The sequence below is a fragment of the Acartia tonsa genome, chromosome 12 (assembly GCF_053477335.1).
Source record: "Acartia tonsa isolate MP-2025a chromosome 12, ASM5347733v1, whole genome shotgun sequence".
Classification (NCBI taxonomy): Eukaryota; Metazoa; Arthropoda; class Copepoda; order Calanoida; family Acartiidae; genus Acartia; species Acartia tonsa.
Genome location: NC_137271.1, coordinates 9,068,744 through 9,094,574, shown reverse-complemented (window position 1 = coordinate 9,094,574; position 25,831 = coordinate 9,068,744). Strand labels below are relative to the sequence as shown.

General features: G+C 32.7%; 2 protein-coding genes across 5 annotated transcripts; one reads left to right on the top strand and one right to left on the bottom strand.

Annotated features, from left to right (window-relative positions):
* Positions 1-177: 177 nt before the first annotated feature.
* Positions 178-25,583, bottom strand: Prp4k (Pre-mRNA processing factor 4 kinase). 4 transcript variants are annotated; one of them, XR_013884737.1, is made up of 32 exons: positions 25,371-25,583; positions 24,997-25,061; positions 24,209-24,298; positions 23,560-23,620; positions 23,113-23,202; positions 22,555-22,630; positions 22,349-22,386; positions 22,148-22,210; positions 21,452-21,498; positions 20,906-20,980; positions 20,449-20,487; positions 20,106-20,168; positions 19,742-19,798; positions 17,541-17,634; positions 17,232-17,300; positions 16,517-16,598; positions 15,955-16,033; positions 15,344-15,448; positions 14,655-14,778; positions 14,125-14,223; positions 13,282-13,386; positions 12,750-12,858; positions 12,089-12,144; positions 11,056-11,183; positions 10,206-10,319; positions 9,814-9,878; positions 8,641-8,755; positions 6,600-6,694; positions 5,766-5,920; positions 1,394-1,501; positions 843-1,068; positions 178-284 (listed from the first exon to the last, which is right to left on the bottom strand). XR_013884737.1 is itself a non-coding variant. In XM_080179527.1 (31 exons), exons 1-31 carry the CDS (start codon positions 25,470-25,472, stop codon positions 961-963), a joined length of 2,676 nt encoding a protein of 891 aa, XP_080035653.1. In that variant the 5' UTR covers positions 25,473-25,583; the 3' UTR covers positions 667-960. The 4 variants fall into 4 exon arrangements, 2 of the variants coding, with proteins under 2 accessions (XP_080035653.1, XP_080035654.1); XR_013884738.1 differs by having other exon boundaries at positions 868-1,068; XM_080179527.1 differs by lacking the exon at positions 178-284 and having other exon boundaries at positions 667-1,068.
* Positions 3,034-5,605, top strand: LOC145334172 (trypsin-1-like). Its single transcript, XM_080179530.1, has 7 exons — positions 3,034-3,137; positions 3,379-3,464; positions 3,620-3,728; positions 4,146-4,322; positions 4,656-4,759; positions 4,970-5,075; positions 5,402-5,605. The coding sequence occupies exons 1-7, from the start codon at positions 3,092-3,094 to the stop codon at positions 5,554-5,556; spliced, it is 783 nt and encodes a 260-aa protein (XP_080035656.1). The 5' UTR covers positions 3,034-3,091; the 3' UTR covers positions 5,557-5,605.
* Positions 25,584-25,831: the final 248 nt, after the last annotated feature.

Sequence of the window (25,831 nt, the reverse complement as noted above, 5' to 3'; positions counted from 1 at the left end):
AAATTGAATTAATTGCCCATTGTCCCCTCCCTTACTCCCTGCATACATACAGTTTAGTTTCAAATTAATTACCACACAATTTAAAATTAAAATGCCTTTTAACAACATTTTTTATAAAAAAAAATTGCACAAAAAAAGAATGGGTGAAAATTATTTACATTTTAGTGAATTGCAGTGAAAATGACTTTAATCATATTGTTGAAACTAAATTAAAATTACACTTTGAAAAATTTATTCAATTTTAAATTTGGCTTACACAAATGTTATTATTAAATTTCAAGCAGCTTATTAAAGGGGGGGGGGGGGGGGGTGGGGGCGAAAGTGACACTTTTTGAAACCAAAACTAAAAGTCAAAGGAACTCAACTAAAAAAAGAGTTACAGGTCTGACATTTTGCATGGCAGTTGCATTATAGGGGTACAATATGGAACTGTGAAGAAACGGCGGCGCAACCGCCGAAAACCGCCGAGAAAAGGCAAAAAAAATTACGGCGGTTTTCGGCGGTTGCGCCGCCGTTTCTTCACAGTTCCATATTGTACCCCTATAAAGCAACTGCCATGCAAAATCTCAGACCTGTAACCCTTTTTTTAGTTGAGTTGGTAAACATTTTACCATTGGTCAATTAAAATGTATACTGGCCTATTATTGGTCATTTGTATTGTATGACGTAATTTTTTATAGGCAGTATAAGCTGCTTCTTCTTAAACATGTAACATCAACTAGTAGAACTGGCAAACAAAGATGTTATATAATAAGACCATCCAATTCCCTACCCCTCCACTCTTAAAAGTGCCAGATTTTCATTAAAAAAGTGAAACCCGCAGCTGGCTAAAATAAAGATACCCCTTCTACCCCCATCCCCTCCTACTGGATGAACGAACTGTCCAATAAATGATAGGGGAAATATCAAGTTATAATAAATCTTTATCTGCTCTTTTCTCCACATAAACAAACAATGAAATTATGTTTTATCTTGAATGAAAGGATGTGTAAGACATTGGTTGAGTGAAATTCTCTTGGCCGGGTCAACCATGTGAATCTTCTCCAGAAAATCTCTCAACTGGGATATCTGAATATAAACAAGGTTAACTGGGTAAAAAAATATACAGATTATACACCCATAAAGATTAGAAATAAAATTCTACAGATTGAAATTATTTGATGAAAAGTTAGAACACTTAATTCTAAACCAACTAATCAAGATCTAGGAAGTACCCAAAATTTTGAGCAAACAAATGAAAGAGAATATTTATAAAACTTTCGAGTAACATACCCCCTCCATCCCTTATGCATTTTATTAATTTGGTGATCTGTCACAAATTAGCTTAATTTTGTATAAGCCGAGGTCCTTTTTTTATTGATATCAAACTATTTTAGGTAGTTTGCTGGTATACCTTTCTAAATTGATCCTCAGGTAGCTTGTGACCGCCACTGAGCTCAGTCTCCAAGTTTCTTGTCTTGTTCACTGTCGGCATCTGGACAACCTTTTCTCGCTGGGTTACCTACAAATATTTTTTGGTAAGGATTGGTCGTTTTTTCCTATAAGGCTTGGAAACCGATTAATATCCGCTGGATTTAAACCGGTTCTCATTTATCTTTCATTGTCCTACTCCTATCCCATAAGATTCCTGCAAAAATTTGGTCGTATTCATTATTGTTTAGATGTCCAACTAATTCTGAGATTTAAAGCATTCTGTATTTTATTCTTAACGCTTCATAAATCATGTTACAATAAAATTCTTTTATTTTTGTTATCTTATCAAACGTGATGTGTCCTTTATAAAATGTGTTTATTTGCTTAAAACTTTACTATGATGCTTGAAAAATACTAAACTACGTTCAGAGATAAGTACAATTGCAGTATCCTTACAAAATAAGCATGATAAACCCCTCATACAAATATGGGTACTTCAGAGTTTATTGTTTGCATTTATTATTAAATTATTTCATCAAAAGGGGACTATGCACGAACGAGAGCAAGTGATTCTAAGCACCTTCCAGCAGCGATTCTAAATATTATTTTGTGAATATACTAGGGTTATGTTTGATATAGTTGTAAAAAAAGGAAAAATTAAGTTTCACCATGATTTTCTATGAATTAAACTTTGAAATGTTAAGCATTTTTTGATGAAATGTCATCATATATTTGGTGAGTTTAAAGGTTCATATCAAATACCACATCAAAAAATAATCAAATGCTGTAAATTACGAAAGTACACTAACAAACTGTTAACAATATTACAATTACCATAGGTACCTTTTAATTAAAATTTTTTTTTGAAAAAGTTAACTTTTGTGTTACAAGAGTTTGAACTCAACAAAACATTTGATTATATTTACCCAAAAAATGCCTAACATTTAAAAGTTTTTTTTCATATAAAACCATGGTAAAACTTATTTTTTTAAATTGATATAACGATTTCAATCATAACCCTTGTATATTCACAAAAAAAAAACATTTAGAATCACTGCAGGAAGGTGTTTAGAATCACTTGCTCTCATCCCTTTTATCCTCAACCAAAAAGTTTTAAATGAAAACAAAAAAATTCTTTATAAATCATTTTAAAAATAGAGCTAGAACATTTTTTGTTTTCCATTTACACTTCAAGTCGAATGTGCAGGGGATCCGCATTCAAGGGTGTAAGATGGGGGCAGAAAATTAGCCTAAATGCTGAAATCCCTAAATAAAATAGCCTAAAAAGCTTTCCTCAAAAGTAGAACTCATTCGGTACAGAAGATACCATAATCTTAAGCTTCAGACAATCAAAAACCTACTTTATATATAAGATACATAATATTAAAGTATACTTTTTCGATATGAAACAGACATGTAATTTTATTTGAAAACAAACCCTTTGGCAAGTAGGCTATTTTGATTTTGTTAAAGAAAACTACAGAAAACCCTTTAAATTTAGTTTATCTGTTTTTTTAACAAAAAAAAAAGAATATAATACATCAATTGGAATTAAAACTAAAGAGGGCTTTGACAAAAAGTTAATGTTATAATATAATGAAGGTAATTTAAAAAGCAAACAAAGATAAGACAAAGAGTGTACATACCTATATAAATAATAAACTTTATCTCTGTCCTTATGCTAGTCATCAAAATGAGATCTGCCTTAATACTTACAGCATTGGGTAATATTTTTACAACAAATTAAAACAGTTATTGTAAAATCATAATTTTATAATGTTTGGGACCAACAATTTAATCTAATTTTGATTAATTATAATGTACAAGAAATTTCAAGTGTCTGTATTATATAAAATTAAAGCAGAAATGATTAAAAAAAATTTTTTTTTTCATTAGAATTTAAAGGGTATGATACAGTCTTATTTTTTGGCTAAGAAATAGAACTTATATTTCTTTACTTCTTAGTCGGTCTGACCACTGCTGCCTCTCTGGTTGACAAGGACAAGATTGTTGGAGGTGAGGAGGCTACTCCCCATGAATTTCCATGGCAGGTCAGTCTATCACATTAATCTTTTGTGAAATTTAGTATTATTTTGGATGCTATTTTGTATTAAAATATTATGTTTTTAAAAATTTCTTCAATTTATCCAATACGTAAGGATTTTTTAGAAAACTTCAAAAATCAATTGAAATTATGTTTATGCAGGTCAGCTTGAGAAGGAAGTCAGACAACTTCCATTTCTGCGGAGGATCTGTACTGAATGAGAACACTGTCATCAGTGCTGCTCACTGCACTGTCATCTGGGATTCTCCAGGTATACAAGTTTAGGATCTGGTAAAGTTGTAGAAAAATGTTGCAAGAATCGATTATGTCAACCAAAATCTAAGAACTTTAAAGGCTGCTAGCGGAAACTGCAGCACATACATGTTTTACAACTGGCCCAATTATCTACAATTATAAAGTCTTTTTTTGGCATATTTCCATTGTTGTATAATAATATGTACATTTAGCCATTTGATTGCAAGCAGCCTTTAGAGTTATTAAAAGCCAGCAACACTTTACCCAAAAATCATGTATTTCATATGCTTGTGTAGGTCTACATAAATAAAATATCTACAAAGGCAAGAACACCTTTACTCGCATTGCTTTGAAACTGATTCATATCTGGTGGATTAGAAAGATGTTTATAATACGTTGCAAGAAATAACTATTAAACATTTAATTTAATTAGATCAGGTAGTTGTTGTTGCTGGTGAACACAACAAGAATGTTGATGAGGGTACTGAGCAGACTGTCAATGTTGCCAAGCTCACTGTCCATGAGCACTACCAGGATGGAAAGGCTTTCGAAAATGACATTGCTATCTGGTCTCTGGCTGAGCCCTTGGTGTTAAATGAGTATGTTTCAGGTTAACATTTTTTATAAATTTTAGGTACATATTTAAATACCTTCAGTTTTAATTCTACAATTGGATCTACTATATGTTATTCTATTTAGAACCCATCAGTTTTGTCCCTAGCATTTGTTTCCAAAGGGAAAGAATTAAAGTAATGGGGCTATTAAAAAAGCTTTAAAATATTATAACACTTTAACTTAAGTTTAAAATAGCCTAAAACTTATAAGACATGTGAAAAAATTCCCTAAAAATTTCAGAAAATAGCAAGGCCTTAACAGAAAATCAAAAACTCCAATCAGAGGATAAGCCTTAGATTCAATCCATCCAATCAATTAAAAATTTCAGGAGTTACACTTCCCTCACCTAAGCAACAGTCCACAGGAGAATGTACAGTAACTGGTTGGGGAACTCTTTCAGCTGGTGGACAAACGCCTGATGTTCTTATGAAGGTCAGTGTATTTTGGGATCAAGTTAAGCAGAGCAAGCCAATACCCAGTTTATTGCTTGTTGAAATTTAGGCAAGCTTAGCTTAACTTGTTAAATGTTTAAAAAAAAAGAGAAATCTAGATCTCAAGACACAGAATCTATTTTCAGTTACGATTTTATTTTCATACCCGAAGATAACAAAAAGAACAAAACTTAAATAATATTTTTGTTAGGTAAATGTACCTGTTGTTGAAGAGGGCACCTGCAAACTAGAATACCCCTTCTCTATTGCTGAGAGCATGCTGTGTGCTGGAGAACAAGGAAAGGACAGCTGTCAAGGTGAGACTTTAAGCTTGAGTATAAGATTAAATGATCAAACTATTGAGTTGTCTAGGTCTAGACACAAAGAAAACTTTGGTATTGAATCAAACAATAAATTTTGACCTCCTTCAGAGAGTTGTAACTTTGATCCATACGTAGGTCATAAATCTTAGATTGACACTTGAGTAGTTTTGTATTTCAGAATGAGGTTAAATTGACAAAATTTTCTTTTCAAATTCATAGGACTTTTAACATCAATGAATAAAAACAATAGGTAAACAAAATACCTATTTAGAGGATTTTGAAGATATCTATATTTTAAAGATGATTTCTTTTTGCTCTAGGTGATTCTGGTGGACCACTGATCTGTTACAATGGTGATGGATCCGGCTACCTGGGTGGAGTGGTCAGCTGGGGCAGAGGCTGTGCTGGTCTCTGGAGTCCCGGTGTCTACACTGAAGTCTCATACTTTGTTGACTGGATTGCAAACAACCAATAATTTTAATTTTTTCTTCATATTTCCAGTAAGAATAAATTAACTAATTTGATATGTATTTTTTAAAAACTTTTTTAAACCATGGAATGTGTATTGTTGATGAGAAGTCTAAGTATTGAAAACTTATTCTTAGTAGTCGTTGAGGTACAGACAGACATATCCTAGATGAGAGAACTAAAACTGTCCAAGGATATTAAACTGAAAAATCTAACCTTATCAAGTTCTCTGTACATGAAACAGCAGTTTTGATCAAAGTGTTGGTCCTTGAACTGCCCCTTCCTGATCAGCTTGTTGGGAATCTTGCCCTTCAAGTCCATGAATAACTTCAACATGTGGTTGTTGGTTGTGCCAGGGAACATGATTTTTCCTAAAACAAAACTTTTGATAATATTTCATAAAAAAAATCTCCCATGCCAAAAAAAATTAATACTTTTATAAAAGTAATAGGATGTGTGTCTGTCTACAGCTTAAGATCTTGCTAACCACTGAGCAGGGGTATGGTAATAATTTAAGGTAAAGCTTCTTAAAGTCCAGCGAAGGTTTATAGCAGTTTGGAGGAGGGTGCCTCCACCCTTTTAATAGAAAAATTGCCACTATAAAATAGGAATAATACTTTATTTTAGATGGGTGGTTTGCTTTTTACTCTTAGACTTAAAATAAGGGGTTTATTAAATTCCTAAAATTTATTCTAATAAATACCCAGCAGTCTAATAAAATATCTACCTGAGTTGTCTAAGATATTTTTATGTGTATCTTTCTACAGAGAGGGAGGGGACAATGGGCTGTTCTATTTTATTTTAGTAGTCCACAAAGTTTTATTATAATGTTTTCTTATTCGTTTGGTTAACTACTTCGGGGTCTTTAGTGTATTTTGATTGGTTGATTCATTATGTTGAGTGTTCAAACGTTACAACCACTAATTTTAATCTACAGATGGGGTAATTTTGTGTCTCATCATTTGGTAGATTAGGTACATCAATTTATCAGCTGTTGTCTTATCCCTTTAGATCCCTGATATTTCTATCCATGAAATTTAGAGACAATACCTGTCATGAGCTCATAAATAGTAGCTCCTGTGGACCACAAATCTACCATGAAGTCATATTTCAACCCAAGAATAACCTCTGGTGCTCGGTAGAACCTACATAAAGAAAAAAATATTATTTTCGTCCAATCCAGTTTAATTTGAAAAAATGACAGTGATTTCTCTTAAACTACCAAGCTCAGAACCACCCCCACCCCTAAAACGTATCAAATTTTTCAATTATTTTTACCCCTTCAGGGGCCTTAACTCTACAGGTCCTATATTAGCGGTGACCTAACCCAGTACCCAACATAACTTGTTAAAACACTAACTAACCCTTCCTCATTTTCAATTTATTCTAATATTAAGAATGGGGCGGGGTATGGGACGTCTATACTTGACTTAGTACTTTAGGTAAAACTGCCAAAAATCTGTTATAAATAATACAAAATTTCTTACAAATTTTGATTTAAAATTACTAGGTATAAATAAAATTATTCAGATACACTAGGGTGATAGATGATAACTAAATACTTGAAAATAGTCGCCTTATTTCTTTATTTTTACATTATCCTGTTCAAAACCTTTTCATAGGAAATTTGTTTCCTTCCTTAGCAAGAAAAAATGTGATAAACGGAATTCTTTGGCTAATGAAATACTTGTCATAAATCTGATATTTCTTGGTAAAGAGAAGACAATAAAAATTCTTCCCTGAATTTTATTGGCCGCTGTGCTGTTATTATTAAAGAATATATTATTAAAATATTTTCCAGTGTGGCTCCAAATCCGATTAATATCCGCTGGATTATAACTAGTACTCAGCTATACTGAAAGTCTTGTAAAGCATAGTAATATAAACAATATTCAACGAATATTAAAGAAAAATCATAAAATTAATACCAATTTTGTTAGCCCGAGCCTTCGGCCCCTCGGGATTAACAAAACTGGTTCTAATCTTACAATTTATCGTTTTTAGTATCTGCAGAAAGCTGTCTATGATACGATGCGATTTTAGTGTGGCTCCGAAGCCTCTGGATTATTTAAAACCTTTTAATTTACAAATTAACACCAGAAAAATGTACCTCCTCCCCCTTATTTTCAATTTATTTCAATATAAGTGGGGGAGTTTCTGTGCTCGACTAGGAACTTTCAGGGAAACCGCCGTATTACAAATATTACCAAAGCCTTACTTAAAGTAAAAAGAAGAACTTACTAAAGACATATGTTTTTATTCTTTCTTAATAGTAAGATTAATATGTATTATAATGTATATACTCTATAGGGGCAACAAACTTAGAGAAATCGAGATTAAATATTTTAAATTTACCCATTTCCTGTAATATAGTTTTCAATTTAAGTATTTAAAAAAAAAGTTTTGTAATTGTTAATCTTCGGAAGATATCATCCTTGTTAAAAAACTTTTTCCTTGACAATAAAATTACGGGAAAAGAAAAGGAACACTTATTAGCATTACTCAGAAAGGTATCATAGTATTAGGAATCATCAAATTTTCTTCTATATTGATTTAATAGAAGTTTCTGTATTTTGTCAACTTTTAAATATTCTTTTTATTGGACAGTACATATGATTAGAATGGATAGCTTTTATTAATGGATATAGAATACATGGACATACCCACTGACAGAGGAAATTTAGGTTGCTAATATGGACCTTATTTATTGGTAAGTTCATTCATCCAGTAAGAAGGGAGGGGATGTGTTAAACGGGGTGGATGTGGGGATATCGTTGTTTTAGCCAGCTGCGAGTAACACTTTATTAGAGAAAATGAAAATCTGATTGTACATCCAAGTAATAATATATAAATCCTTTTATATGAAGCCGCCTCCATTGTTTTCAATTTTTAACATATTTCAATCAAGCCCTTGTGTGTGGAGGGGAGGGGTTGTGCTTAACTCTTTGACATTATATTCTAAGGGTTAGTAACTTAGTATTCAGGGCCTCTCCTAACTAAACCTTTCTTAACCATGTCTAACCTAAAATAAGCAGCTTCCTATAATTCACAGTTCATTAGGACAAGGAGATATCAAAATGATGTAACCCACCTTGATACAAGATAGGGAGTAATTTCCCCCTCAGCAACATGGGAGGCTGATCCAAAATCCGCAAGTTTCAACAAAAGTTTGGACTCATTCACTAGGATGTTGTCTGGTTTGATATCTAAAATTTAAATAAGAATATTTATTTGCATTAAAAAGCTAGAAAAAAAAACAACAGTAAATTGCAATGCAGTGACTTTAAAGAAAAACCCTTCTATAGTTTGTTAGTAAAACTATCATGCAAAAGGATCCCTCTCTGTCTGTTTGTACCGAAGGATCTTGCTGACCGCTGAACCGAAACAGTTCTGGTTTACATTACAGTAGAGCTTCTCAATGGTCCAAGGAAGGTTTAAAGCTATGTGGGGGATGGGTACCACCATCCTCCAAAGAGAAATCGCCAAAAATAAAAAAAAATATGAAAACGCCGCAAATTTGATATTTAGGTAAACAGTTGACCTTAACATAGATTGAAAAAAAAAACATTTCAAGTGCCCCTAGAGGCGCAGACGCTAGTTAGTAACTAAAGAAACAATAAGGTATAGGAGATTTCGTGGCCAGAGAGAAACTGGTAGACTATCTATAGTAAGATATATAAGTTTTCCGGAATTTTAAAGTTAGGGGGAGATTTGAAATCTGCATCAAATTTTGAGGATTTTTTATAAAATTCGTTTTTTCTATAATTCTTTATCTAAAAGCGGAAATGCAATTTAGGTTAATTAATTTTGGCATCTGTTATTGGTGGATTTAAAAAATCTGCGCTCTGATTGGATGGCGTACATCATTCAACCAATTAGAGCACAGGTAGTTTAAAATCCACCTATCCTATTGGTCAAAATTAATTAACTTAAAATGCATTTCCGCTTTTAGATAAAGAATTATACAAAAAACGAATTTTATAAAAGATCCTTAAAATTTGATCCAGATTTCAAATCTCCCCCTAACATTAAAATTCCGGAAAACTTATATATCTTAATCTATAGTCCTTTTCACCAAATATGTAACGAATCGTTAGACGGACTGCTGAAAATAAAACTGGCAGGTATCGATTTTATGATTTTTATTTTTATATTCTTGGAAAAGTGTCTGTAATACGATACGATGCTATACATGATTTTTTAGTATGGCTAAGAACCGGTTCTAATCCAGCGGATATTAATCGGTATCTGGAAAATGTTATACCTGCATGGATAATATTAGATTTCTTCATAATCTTCAATGCCAGTAATAGCTGCTGGGAATATGACCTACGATAATAAATGTAATAAGTATAGATGTATAACCCTGACAAGTACCTGGCCCCTAGCTATGGTGTTCAGATTTTTCAAGTTCAACAAAAAACTCACCATAAACCAAAAGATTAGTACCCATTTTTCTTTAAAAAGTTAAGAACAAAAAAAAAGTTGCTTAAAGTGAGTAAACAATACTACCCATTGGTGAAAACAATATTAAACCTGGTTTAGATTTAAATTATTGGTTTCACAGTTTGGACACTATTATTATGATGAAATTAACTAATAAAATTGAATTAAAGTACCCAAAGTTAAACCAAGTACCCAAATTAATTGACCGACCTGACTGCTTTGATATGTAGACCAACATTTTTTCCATATTTCTTCAAAACTTCTCTCAAATTCATGGACAGCGACTCGAACACCATGCACAAGTGATTCTTGTGGAAGAATGATCTAGAAAAAATAGAACAATAAATATCAAACTTCTCTTCATACTATCTCTAAATAAAAAAAAAACAGGATCTGTGTGGGTGTTTGTCTGTCTGTCTGTACCGAAGGATATCCTTAACCGCTGGACCGATATGGTTCTTCTTTACACAGAAGCTTTTCATAGGTCTTTAGAAGGTTTATAATTATTTTAGGGAGGGCACAACCCTCCTCCAAAGAGAAATCGCGCCAAGAAATGAAATACCAATGAATATTTTAAATTGCTATTATAGGACTTTAATGGTATTCAGTATTAATTTAGATATCTTACAAAATAAAAATGGATGCTTGAGGATTGACTACCATGGATGTACCAAAATTTGAAGATGTAAATATTAAGTACCTAAAGTTTAATATTTTAGAACTATTCCAAAATTACATAAGAAATCAGTTAATAACATATTACTATATACATTATACATTCTAAATAAGGAATAGCTTTCCGATCCTAGTAAGTCTTCGTAACAGATTGAAATCCACTAGATTAGAACCGGTTCTCAACCACTCTAAAAAATCATGTAAAGCATCGTATTACAGACAATTTTCATAAATGAAATAAACAATAACATCATAAAATTAATACCGTTTTGTTAGCATAGACACTCGGGGCTAACAAAACTAGCTTTAATCTTTCTTAATCATATTTCATTTTTATACCCGCGGAAAGCTGTCTATAATACGATGTGATAGATAACTATGTAACCTGTGTAATCTAATGCAATGATATTTGTCATCGGCATCATTGTCATTGATTCTTCGTAGATTTTCTAACTCTTTCAGCCCAGCCTTGTGCATTATCTCATTGTTTCTTATAATCTTGATAGCTATCTCCTAGATAGATGTATGGAGATAGTTAAATCCTCATTATAAAGTAACTGGTTCTCTGTCCATCTGTACCGAAGGATGTCGCTAACCGCTGAACCGATTCATTTGATTCTCCTTTACAATGTAGATTCTCATAGGAAGGTTTATAAGAATTTTGGGAAACTGTTTCCCCCCCCCCCCACCCCCCCGATTTTAAAAACTTTTCGTCATTAAACTAAAATAAAAATATGAGGGATGAGGGTCGAATTGAACCCCCAATCGAGTGGCCCTTGGTTCAGTGGCAAAATAAACCTGACCTAATATTGTCAAAAATTCACCTGTTTATGCAAAAAAAAAGTACCTATACAATTCGAGTATATTTTTGATTTACAAAAGGATAGGGTGTCCCATAGTGTAGTGGTTAGCGCACTACGCTGTGGTTGGGAGAAACCGAGTTCAAGTCCCCACATAGACTTTGCACTTGGTTGACAAATGCTGTCGCAATTTGTCAGATTATGATCACGCAACCTTCCCTAAGATGCCCTAGGGTTGTAAGGAGGGAGATTTGTAGGAAGTTAGGATTCTACAAATCAAGCAGCTCTAACCATGCTTTCACTCATCCATGCTCCTCGTATGAGAGTGCCATTAATTAGGGTGGCTTAATATGGAACACCTGCCAAAATTCTAGGCCAGGGTGATGTAATAATTGAGTAGCTTCCACGAGAATTGCGGGTCAGCTTGTAATGTAACATAGAATATAATCAGCTGTGCGCGAAGCTTACCAATCTAAGATTGGCCAAAGGATTCTCACTTCAAGTCTCCGTGTGCATCTGAGTCCTAACTTCAGAGAATCATGGCTACAACAACAACAATTTACAAAAGGCTTTTGATTGTTGTTCTCATAGAATCTTGATGGTAAAAATGTGAATTACCTGATTACCCTTACTTGTATCTCTTGCTCTCACCACGTTACTGAACACACCTTGACCTAAATTAGATTACAATTTTATTGGCCTGTATGAAAACAATGTGTGAATAGTATACACGTTACTGCATAGTCATACTTCCTACCTTTTAGGAAACATCATTTGGGAAGAAAATTTTCATACAAAATAACCATATCAATAAAATTTGACTGTATACAAACATATGTATATATTAAATCTAAAATCTAAAGTAACAGCAGCATGGGCATGTACAGAAAGGTCCAAGACAGGTTTTAGGCTATTAAAATAAGGGAAACCATTTCCATACTGTGACTATATCACTAGGACTAATAATGGTTATCGGTAATGTAAAGTTACCATTTCCTTTCAGAAATCAATCTTATTATAGAAGTTTTAATTTCTTAAAAGAAATTATCCAGTCTGCAAATACTTGAGGCTTAACATCTCTTAATTACGTCTTAAAAGGTTGTTACGTCATCCACATTAACCAGAATTACAGCTGGTTTTTGTCTAAGCTTAGAGTTAAGTGTATTAAAGGTAGCTCAGTTGCCATATAATTGTCATTGTTCATCTATCCCTCCTGATAGTGATCATTGCTCTTATGGATGTTGTTATTTTAATTTTAGAATATTTGAATAAAGCAAACCTGTGTAGCCAAAGACATTGTATCTTCCATCCAAGGTTTCTCCAATTCTAACTCTGTAATAACCTTCAGCGTCGTCCCAATTATCAGTCAGGTTAGGGTTCTCAGTGTTCTAAAGTAAATTATCTATAGGTTGTGCACCAACATAGATACTTTTGAAAGGCAGAAAAATATCAGGAAACTGTGGAATATGAAATAATATTGATAATTTCAATCACATTCACAGTAAAAAGAAACAGAACTAAATGGGGGGAATAGACATATTAATTTTAGTGTTAAAAGAGAAAGAAACAAAGGAACATTTTTTTTTTTTGGGGGGGGGGGGGAGGGAAAGGTTTTTTATAGTGGCAATTTATCTTAAGAGGGTTTTGGTACCCTCGTAAAAATAGTTATAACCTATAAGCAGCTACATTGTAAAGGAAAACCATTTAGGTTCACTGGTTAGCGAGATCCTTCAGTAGAGACAGACAGAAAGACACACTTACCCATATATACACACACACACACACACAGATCCTGTTACTTGTTATCTAACCTGTTTTTGAATAAGACCCTGTCCCCCAGAAGGTGAATTATAATCTTCAGCAAACATATCTTCAGAGAACATATCAACCTCTTGTTTCGGCTTCTCGGGTTCAATCTTAATTTCATCCAGTTAGTTAGGTTAGGTCAAGTTGCGTTAGCTTTGGCTTATGATAGCTTGGATAGCCCTAAATAGTGGTTTAGCTCCCACAAGGATTTACCCTTCAGACTTAACGGCAGTTAAAAGAAAGAATTAAACAGTAACAAAAACTTGTGAGATTGAATGCCATGAAAAATTATCTTTATATATATATTAACCATTTTTAATGTATATACCAATGAAAAAAACAAAACAATGATGACATACATTTTCTTGGAGGCATATTGTGAAGTAACAACTTAAGTAAAAGAATGACAAATAACATGAATTAAACATTCCTCAATTTATGACTTAAGTCAAAACATGCATGACTTGACCAGAGTCGAAAACCACCCAAAGACATATAAAATTAAGAGTAAGACGTTTTCTTCCAAAATAATGGGTTAGTATTTCATAAGATAAGACTACCCATTAAGATGATAGTGTAGCTATGCTTGTGTTATTATGACTATTTTTTCAGGGATCTAAAGGGATAATAGACGATAAATTGATCTACATCCCCAATTACGATACACAAAATTGACCCTTCTGTAGATTAAATTAGTGGTTGAGACGCTTGAACACTCAACTTAATGAATCAACTAATCAAAATTCACTAAAGTCCCCAAAGTTGTTAAGCCAACAGATAAGAAAAGGTTATTTAAAAACTTTGGGGACCCATCTCTTATCTGCCATTACAATAAACAAAATATCCACCTTTTCTTCAGCCTCTTGTTTAGGTTCTTTGCTGACCCTCAATTTCTCCTCCACTTTTCTAAATTCAGACTCTAAATCTTCACTGTCACTGCTACTTCCCTAAATAAAGGACATATGTAACATGTATGTTCATTATGAATTAGAGTATAATGAACGTGTAACAAATAAACAAACGGACGAACAGACAACCTTTTAGGGAACCATCGTTTTAGATGTCCCAAAGAATCTATAAATTATGTGAAAGCATGAAAGTTAAAATTCATGCAATCAATGGAATGGATAACTGTCTTATAGGGGGAAAAATAATCCACTTTGTTAAGTAAATCAACATCCCACTGACGATCTTTTTAAGCATACATGTCATTGTCAATTTTAATATTTTTAAATCTATCAAGTCCAACAAAATAAAAAAATTACCTAATTATTAATCTTATTCTTCTAACAGTCTGTCTATGTGCCTAAAACTGTGGTCCATATTTTATTAATCTATGGTATAGCTTGCTGTCTGTCTCTCTATATATCTATGTTACCTTTTTCTTCCTACTATGAGAAGAGGAATCACTATCTGAGGATCTGGAATCACTGGAGGAACTTCCTCTCTTCTTCTTTCTTTTCTTCTTTTTCTTCTTGTGTCTCTTACGCCGCTCAGAATCTAATGGCATTATAACTTAGCATTTTCAGAGCAAAGAGCTGAGACTTCAATCAGTACTATTCTACCTATAGGTTACAATCCACTATCATTTCTTATATTAGTAAAACTCTGAACCAAGTCTTGCTAAGGAAATGCAGAATAATGGGGCTGAACGACATAAAGACGATAAACCTCTTGAATTGTCTAAAAGTCTTAACTGTGCATTGCATGGTAACCAGCAGTAAGATCCACTTTCAACATTTAGTAAAGACAAAGTGTTGAGTTGACATTGGAATCCATTATATCTCCGAGGATGTGCTATGTGATGTGCCAGCGCCGCGGGTTAACCTAATACAATAAGTGCCGCTTCACTGTTTTTGTATAAGGCTTTATGTATGCTGCGATGAAGTGCTGATTACTTGACCTTTGCCTTAAAAGTCATTACAGTACATATTGAAGACTTCCGTTATTTGGGGAATTCTCTGTTCATAATATTATTTTAAGTGTTAGGCATAGCAACAACAAAAATTTAATGAAATGATGCGAGAATTGACATAATTCGACTTTAATATCTAAGTATAATTTCCTGAATCTGAGCTGTCGGAAGATTTTCTCCTTTTACTCTCTTCAGTTTTCTTTTTTCTTTCCGATGCTTTTTCTTCTTCCACGGCCCATTTCTTTTCTTCTTGCTCTCTGAAGAAGAATAATTGTTTATTGCATCGTATTATATTCAACTTTCCGCGGATATAAAAATGTACAATTATAAGATACCGAAGACACAGGCTAACAAAACTGGTTTTAATATTTTGATTGTACATTTTTATATTCGTAGAAAATTGGACATGATACGATACGTTACACGATTTTTCAGTATTGCTGAGAACCAGTTCTAATCCACCGGATATTAATCGGATTCGAAGTCATACTGGAAAAATGATTCTACTTAAACTTATGACTTAGAGAAAAACAACTACTTGACCCTTCATATTTAGATATTTCCGTAGTCAAAGAAAAAAATAAAATAAGAGGAAAGACAGCAAAGTTGATCCAAATGTCCAAACTTCTTTCCGGCAAAAAAAGACAGACAAAAAGACTTATAATATCGCTAATTGAACACAAAAAAATGATTGCAAAAAGAGGTCAAGTATAGTAGGCAAGTTAAAGTAATTTTGCAAGAGTTTGTTCATTGTCCAACATACCTGTTAATTTTCTCTACAATCTTTAGTTCCGGAGGGGTAACAGGTCTGGATCCTGGTTGGGAAATGCTGGGTTCTGAACCTTTGTCACAGTTATGTTCATACAACATTGTAGAGATTTTAAAGGAATAAGACAATAGCCGAAAAATTTATGTACATCCTATATGATGATGCACAAAATTCACCCTAATGTGTATTACAATTAGTGGTTGTATCGTTTGGACACACAATGTAATGAACCAAACAATCGATATTCAATTCAGTAAAAGTACCCAAAGTTGTTATGCCAAAGAAAACGTTATTATAAAACTTTGGGGACTGTATTAATAACAACCCAATGTCCCATTCCTCCCTGACAATCATTTGTGTTTACTTATACTGTCTTAACAGTATAATGCTTTTAATCTCATAATTTTTCATTTTAATATCTGCGGAAAGCTGGCGATAAAAAAAGGACCTATGAGAAGCTACACTATAAAGCAAAACAATATCGGTTCAGTGGTTAAAGAGATCGGTTTAGTAGTTAGCGAGATCAGGATATAATATAATATTTGTATAAACACGCCTTTAGTTCCACCGCCGCCCGCCAACTTTCTCATCAGAGCTTCGCGTTCCCGCCTTCTTTTCTCAATAATTTCTTCTTCATCCTATAATATGAATCCTATTAGGTATTATATAAAGTAGTAAGGTTTTCTTTGTCTGTAGTTAAGATTTTGATAATTGCTAAACCGTATTAGTTCTCGATTTCAGGGAATTTTTATATAAGCCAAGTGAGGTTTTTGAGATATTTTTTTTTATTTAAGTCTTGTGATGGTTTTATGTTGTTTTTCGTTGATTACTGAGACCCTGGATGCTAGGGACGCAATACAAAATTGGGACAGGGTCCCCACAATGTGGACAGTTACATATAGATATAGCGCATGCTTCTCTATTCTATTACTTTAATGAAAAGTATTAAAAGGGAATATATTTGTGTAAAAATAAATTTCCTTAACAACTAATCTCTTCCTTTTTGTATAAATATTGCAAAATAGAAGATTGATATTTCTTGCTTATCTTTATTATCAATATCCTGCCCAGGGATCTAAAGGGATAAGACAATACCAATAAATTTATGTAAATCCCCAATGATGATGCACAAAATTACCCTTTCTGTCGCGTAATGGCTGAAACGTTTTAAGACTCAACCTAATAAACTAACCAATAAGAAGTCCCAAACGAATAAGAAAACCTTGTCATAAAACTTTGGGGACTAGTGTAATAACCAAATAAATATTGACCTGATTTAATTCATCTAAGTCGATATCTAATTCTTCAGATGAGCTCTCCTCTTTCTTTTTCTCCTCTTCCTAATAAAATCATTCGTGTTCAATGCGAAAATTTAAAATTTTCAAAAAGTTTCGAAGATTTTTTAAAAAAATTTCAAGAGATTTTTAAAGTTTAAATAATAAGAGAAAATAAAATACAAACAACAACATTAATATAAAAGTGGGCTAGTAGAAGAAGGAGTAATCAATCCCTCTCTTTCTATAACCCATGCTCAATGTTTTTTTTTGTTGAAATTATAGTTTTTAAATGTCCCTACTTACTTTTTGTTTCTCTCTATCCTTGTCTCTGTCTCTATCCCGGTCATTTCTATCCCTGCGGTCACGGTCATATGGCCTTCTTTCTCGTTCACGATTTCTAAAACATATTAATTAGTGGTGTGCACTGTGCACAGGAGTGGGAGGGGGTAAACCTTGCAGGGGTGAAAAAAGGGAAAGGCAGGCCGCTTTAATCTTATGGCCGTTTTTGACAACATGCTAAATTAAAAATTACAAGTTTTATGCATTTCAAATCTATAAAGTAATAGGGTAAGGGGGGGAAATTTCGGGTTTTTTTCGTTTTTTTTGAAAAAAATGGGGTAAATATTAATATTTTCAAATGAAACCAAGACTAGTAGAAAGCTTACGGAAAGGACTATCAGGTCCTAAAAGGACATTATCCTAGGACTTTTAGAAGTTGGCCGAAATTGACCGCAAAAAAGTTACCGATATTTCCCCACCACCGGGGGAAATATCGGTAATTTTTTTCAACCTAAAAAAAATCGATGAAAAACGGCCAGTCAAACATAAATAATCATAATTAGTATAGGTTATAGGGATTATCCACAAAAAGTTTCATAATGATCGGACTATTCCTTCTATGTTAAAAATGAATTTTTTTGAAAGACGCGAATTTTCGATTTTTTTTTTCGAAATTTTTTTTTTTTTAAAACTTAAAATTAATATAAGAAAAAAACGTATTTTATTACTTTTTAGGCCTGATCCCAAAAAAGCTCACATTGAACTATAGATTTAGCCCAAAAAACATGAAAATTGATTAAAAATTGACCTCAAAAATTGAATTTGAAGCAAAAGTGTCATCTTTGCAAAAAATCTTGACTACATTTTAACCTTAAAAAAATCGATGAAAAAAGGCCAAACGACCAAACAAGCGTAATAAATCATAATTAGTATAGGTGATTGGGATTAACCACAAAAAAATTCATAAAGATCGGACTATTCCTCCTATGTCAAAAATATTTTTTTTTCAAAGGACCAGAAATTTTGATTTTTTCCTTGCAAAATTTTGATTCAAAAAATAAAATTTTTTTTTTTTTGTTTTTTATCTGTTCTATTCATTTTTAGGCCTAATTCTTAAAAAGTCCATATGGAATAATAGATTTGACAAAAGAAAACATGAAAACATGACCTTAAAAGTTGAATTTTAATTTCTTTTGAAATTACCGATTTTTCCCCCGGCGCCAACTTTGGTCATTTTTGAAAAAAATATTAACCCGATTTTAAAGCTCTCAACGGATTTGGAAAAAGCGGGCAATTTCTAGTTCAAAAAGTTTTTCAGATCAGCTCTAGGTCTTACCAATTTTTGTGTAGGTCGATCTTTACACACCTACTAAAAAATTTTTGGAAAAAAAAAATTTTTCGTCCGACTTTGAGACCCAATAAGTACCCTTAATATTCATCTCACAAAAAATTCATTTTATACTTTTTTGTAGGCAATTTAATAAGGAACAAATTTGCTTTTATGTTTTTTTCTGTCATTTGAAAGGAACATGGAGAAAAAGGTCATTTAATGAAGGTAGGTCGAAATTACCGAGAATAGCCCCTTACCGAAACTTCCCCCCCCCTTACCCTATGTAGAACTAATCTGGAACAAGCGTGATTTTGTAAACAGGGATCTAAATTGATAAGACAATGGCTGATAAATTGGTGTAAGTCCCCAATGACAATACACAAAATAACCCCTTCGTTAGCGTACAAATGGTAATTGAAACGTTTGGACACTCAACTTAATGAACCAATCAATCAAAATTCAATAAAAGCTCCCAAAGTTGCTGAGCAAAAGAATAAGAATAGTTATTTCTCGTATCGTATTATAAACGGCTTTCCGCGGATATAGAATGTACAATTATAAGATTAAAACTAGTTTTTTTAGCCGGTGCCTTCGGCACCACGGGGCTAAAAAAACTAGTTTTAATCTTATGATTGTACATTTCTATATTCGTAGAAAACTGGATATAATACGATGCTAAACATAGTTTTTTCGTATTCATGAGAACCGGTTCCTATCCACCGGATTCAAATGAATACGAGAAACGTTATTATAAAACTTTGGGGACTATAGTAATAAACAGCACAATGTCCCCTACCTCCCTGGTTCTCAGTTGTACTTTGTAAACCAAGGCAAAGAAAAATTAATCGTAATTTCGGGACATTGGTTGTTTAGTTTAAAATAGCATTAAACCGACCTGTCTCTATTTTCTCTTTCATATTCTCTACGAACATCCTTCAAATCCCGCGTATCTCTAAAACAAAAAAGGTTTTAGCTTAAAAAAACATTGAGAAACGGTTAGGGTAGGCAAAAATATACAAATTGAGCAAGCTGGATGTTTAGCAATACAAATAATTTTGTTTTTGCTACAAAAAATGTCTAAAATCAAATGAAAGTATGAGAGTAGACACACAAACTTTTTAATGACCACTGCACTTTTTAAAGAAATATTTTCATTGGACAAAGTATAGGAAATATACTCTACTTATTAAGGGCATACTATACTATAACATATAAGAAGGGTTCCATATCTAATAATTTATTACTAAAAGACTCATTACCTTTCACGTTCTTTGCGATCTCCATATGATTTCCATTTCTCCCTCAGTCTGTCTTTTGATGGACTGTAAACAAAAACATCATTTAATAGATGGATAGATATAACTATGAAATTCGTAAACATTAATCAAGTAGGAACATAAAGTTCATAAGCTGGCAGGTCACAAAATATTTCATTTCTCCCCCCACATCCCCTACCTGGTATTTTCTACAAAAAAAGGTAAAATATTTTCAGTAGGTAGGTACTCATTTTTAATCCCCCCCCCCCCCAAAGTGGGGAAAAATTGAAAAAAAGATTCTTAAAAATAACATTTAGTGGTTTTCAATATCTCTAAAACAGCTTACCTAGACGAATGATGAGCATGGGAGCTAGATTTATGATCTCTGAAAATAAAATAAAAATTTGTTGAGATAAATTAAAATTAGGTTATCAGATATTTGATATATTAGTCCATTCTATGCAATGATGCATAAAGAAAACATTTCACAGAAATTGTATAAGGGTGCGTATAAAACTATCCCATCTATTGCAGACATTTAGGCAAAATTGATTGGACAAATTTAGACTGGAAGTCATGAATGTGCATGCTGTAGCGCTTGTTTTGGGACAAGGCATTACCCATAATCTTAACATTAATGTGGCGCATCTGACATAGAATCGGTATGTACAACTTTTACCTCTTTAGTTATGATGCGGTTTGGGCTGAGATTAGAACCCATGTTACCTACCCGTAGAAAATGGAATAAACTACGTTTTAAACGACAGTCGCAGATTTTATTTACACCATATAGGCAAAAATACCTCGAATGATGTGATTTGTTTTGATGGCTGGACCTAGATGAAGCTTCTGAATGTCGAGAATCTCGTTCTCTTCGCCTTTAAAAAATGTCAGTCAGTGTGTTTGACGAGAGGTATTTTCCAAAAAAAATCCTCTTTAACCTCCAAAATAGTTAAAAAAAACCTTCCCTTGACCTATGAGAATATAAGTACACTGTAAAGGAAAATCATTTAGGGTCTGCGGTTAGCGAGATCTTTCGATACAAAGAAATCCTGTTACTTTTATATAAGGTTAATATATGTCTGTTTAACAGATTTATTACCCATCGATGGAATATTTAAAACCAATATATTATAATTTTACTAGTGGATTCATACGACCCATTGAAACCTATTATGGTCACCTAAGGGGTGCAGTGGTGGATCAACTATTCTAATTGTTAATCCTCCCCGAACAAAAATAGGAAGCTTCACTGTAAATGATAGCCATATCAGCCCAGCGGTTAGAGAGATCTTTTGAAGCAAACAAACATCCTATTTTTATATTCGGCTAGTTTTAAATCTTTCTACCTTTCTTGTTTCTTAAGTCTCTCCACGTCTGTAGAATCAGCTTTGGCCTGTTAAAAATAATAAAATCAAATATTATTCAATTTAAGTCATATTCAAGGATTTTATCGTCTTCAAACGATAATGTGTCCTTAACGTATGATTTTTAGTAGCGAAGAAGCAACTCTATAACTAAAAATGTCCGTCCGTATGTTCGTTAGACACGAAGTGCATATGATTTTTTTTCATGGAGAAATGAGACATGATTCTAGGTAAATTACACTGGTATCCATATTTTTATAACCATGTTATCTTATTCTACAACTTTGAGTTTGAGTTTATGTAGGTTCATAGCGTCTATATTTTTAAACCAATCTACAGACGAGGAGCTTTAGTTTACCACAAAGCCATTGGAATTGAAGGATCTGATCGATATATCGTTCCTTGTCTCATACCCTGGATCTTTTATTTAATTTTTATTCCAGTATGGCTTCGAAACCGATTATTTTGTCTGCTGGATTAGAACTGGTTTTTAGACATACTGAAAAATCATATATATCATCCAATTACAGACAATACTTCACGAATATTAAAATTAAAATCATAAAATCAATACCAGTTTTGTCGGCCCCTCAAGGCTAACAAAACTGATAAATTTTATAATTTTAAATATTATTATATCCGCGGAAAGCTGTCTATAATACGATAACTATTATTTACCTGAGTAGTTTCTGGCTCTTCATCTGAATGTATTGATACAGTTTCTAGTGTCACTTTCTCAGTCTAGAATTAGAATGGATGACAACTTGAACATTCATAAAAGTGAAGCACTGAAACAGTAGGACAAACGAACATTAACACTTGTAGAGTGTCAGAAATTAAAAACATAACTGTACCGTGTTTTGTTTTTTAAAAATCTACCTGTGGTTCGTTGCTCATAAGATCTTCATCAGATATACCTAAAAGTAAATAATGAGTTTTTATATTATTATATTACACGTAAAAAAAACCTAATCGTAGAGGAGAGAAGCTCAAAAAATATCCGTAATTAAAAAGAGAAAGCATTAATTCAGTTTTAATAGGGGATTTTAAAAATAAGTGGGTTCTTTTCTTCTACAAAAAGGTACCTTCAAGACCAAGCTTTCTCTGTAGCAGTTCTTTTTGTTTCATGAGCGTGTCTAAGTCAAGATTTTCTTCGATCTCCTATAGGTAACAAAAAGGATAAAGAAGTGTACGCATTATTCTTTTTTTCTCTGTCAAATGTTAGCTCAAAGGTAAAACTCAAACTTAAGTATAAATAAAACATGTTTGCTTTGAAGTGGTTAAAATCATTATTTATCAATCCTATGATATAAAGTAGCAAGGCAAGGTTGTGTTGTCTGAAGCTTCAGATTTTGATAACTACTGACAAAGAGAATACTCCATTTTAAGCAAATTCGCATAGGTCCAGGGATTTTTAATGTTGTTTAAGGTAATTCTATTTCTATCGTTTGTATAAAGAGCTCGGGATGCTAGCTAGGGATGCAGCCTCTAGTAATACAAATATCCTTTTATATAAAGTAGTATGTTTTTTTTTGTCTGAAGCTTAAGATCTCAATAACTAATAAAGTTTTAGGCTATTTCATTGATTTAAGTCTTGGAATGGTTTTAAGCTATACTTTAGCTTCTTCGCACTTTATCCTTGCCTCGAGCATATGATTGATGTCAAGATCTGAGCTATCAACATCATCACCCTTGGCACTGTCCCCATCCTCTCCCTCTTCCTCACTTGATATCTAGATAGATAGATGTTAGATGTATATACCATCCCCTTCTCACTGGATATCTAGACATATAGAGATAAAAAATCAGCAAAGATGCCAACTCCTCCTCACTGGATATCTAGATTCTAGATTAATACATGATTAAAAATTACATAGCTAGATGCATCTCTAATACTTAGTAATAATGGACAGATGGATAAAAATTAGATAGCTACACAAGTCTCCCCCTTCTTCTTCCTGGATATCTAGATACAGTCAGTAAGATCCTTCTCTACACATAAACATACTGCCATTATCCTGTTACTTTTATAATCCAGTTATTCTTTGTTATTTTAAAAATTGAATTAACTCTTAAACCGGTTATCTTACCTCTTCTCTATCTTCTACCATTGACCAAGTCTTGGATTTTGACTCCTTCTCTTCCTCAGAACTAAAACAATACATTTTTAGGTAATAAAGGCGTTGCTACAAAAAACCTAAATTACAAAAGACCTAAACATACAAAACAAATAAATTACAAAAGACCTAAATAATAAAAATTAAAAACGCCTAAATTACAAAAGACCTAATCCTACAAAAGACCTAAATCACAAAAGACCTAATCTTACAAAAACCCTAACCCTACAAAATACAAGTGCTAATGTTACAAAAGACCTAAACCAAAAAAAGGCCTAAATTGAAAAATACCTAATCCTACAAAAGGGATAATGTTAAAAAAGGCCTAACCCTACAAAAGGCCTTAATTACAAAAGACCTAAATTAATTACGAGTAGGAATGGATCTTTTGTAATTTAGGTATCTAGTAATTAGGTCTTTTGCAGCAGCGCATAATATCAATAATTCCTTCGCACTTGAGAATCAATTTTATTTTTTAGCTGGATATTGCTTTGTCCCATCTTTAAAAAAAAATCACAATAAAGACAATATAAGATATCACTGATACTTGGGGTAATTTCTGGCTCATTAAAAATATTTGATAATTTAGGAAATTGCAGATAAGTTTAAACTTGGTTGTTACCTTTCTTCAGAAGATGATTCCCTCCTTCTCTTCTTGCGTTTCTTTTTCTTTTTACTTTTCTTGGACTTTTTCTTTTTTCTTTCGCGTGACCTATAATATCAGAAGCTTATAGCATAGAGATATAGGTGGGTGCTTTTTTTTAACAAAATATAATATTAACCTCTGCCAAAACTTCAGTCATATTTAAAGTAATTTATCTGCCACAAATTCATCTATCAAATACCTATAAATTCACACAAACAATTTTGTCTAAAAAAACATTTATTATTAATCTGCTGGTTTTAAAAGTGTCATGAAGGATGAATAGTAACAAACAGGTAACAAAGATTAAGAAATATTTTTTTTTATGTAAAAGAAAATTATATTTATGACGATAAGGATCCTCTGTAATTTAAACAATTTCCACATCTAGTTACCTAATAATATACATATAACAATTACACAACATTTGTATGTTTTCATAGGCTAAACAACTAAAGAGAAACTTAAATTCTAGTGACCTATTCCAAAAAATGGGTAGTTAGATACACTCTTATGCAATCAGACATCCTATTATTTTTTATTAAAAGTAATACCTTGAACTCAGAGAGAGGGGAAGGGGAAGGGGGCTGTTTAATACACTGGTTTCCAAATTTTTAGAATAACGTTTTCTCATTCGTTGATTTAACATTTTTTTGTATCATCATTGGGGGATGTTGTATATATGTAAATTTATCGGCTATTGTCTTATCCCTTTAGATCTCTAGTTGTTGGACACTTTAAAGCAAGCAGATGTGTAAAAATTATACCTTGATCTACTTTCATCAGAATCCTCACTGCTGCTACTTCTAGCCCGTCGACGTTTCTTGCTTTTCTAATATAATTTAAAAGATCAACATTTAGAAAAGTAGCTAAGATCGTAACTTGAAAACTAATTGTAGCTTCTACTCTATAATCTACTTTTCTGTCCGTCCACCAGTCTGAAACGCTGTAAGAATAATGGGATTTTCTCGGCTGCTATTTTAGATATAACTGCTGAAGATATTTCATATTAAAGAGAATCCTCTTACTTGTTCATCGAACCACCCAAAAATTTTTTAGCTTCGCTTTTTATGAATGCTGTCATCCTTGCTTACAAGGCACACAAATGTCATTGAGTACTTTTAAGGCTAGGTTTGGGTACCTTTTTTCTTCTGCGTTTCCGTTCAATTTCCTCTTGGTCTGTGGATTGTTCGCTGGACACAGTTGTGTCTTCGGAAGCTGTTTCGCTAGAATCACCTCCCATTATAATATAATCTTATCTGTAAAATTTTTAAAATCTGACCAAAACACCTAAGATCTGGGGGAAAATGTGAATAAATAAAAATAGCCAAAAACCCGTTAAAAGCAGTCCGATTACAAAAATGTGGATCTTGAAATAGGAGCCGAGAAAATAACGTTTCCCCTACTTCGTGTCTAACGGATAGACGGACGCACATAAGGAATTATATTTTAAACAAGATATACCTAGGTACTTATTCAATGAACTATTTAAGAAGGGATAGAAAACTCGACATTACACTTATTTATATTAATTTTCAATTAGTTGGGTGTACAAGTACGTGAATACCTCTACAAATAATTATATCCTTACCCTAAATGCCT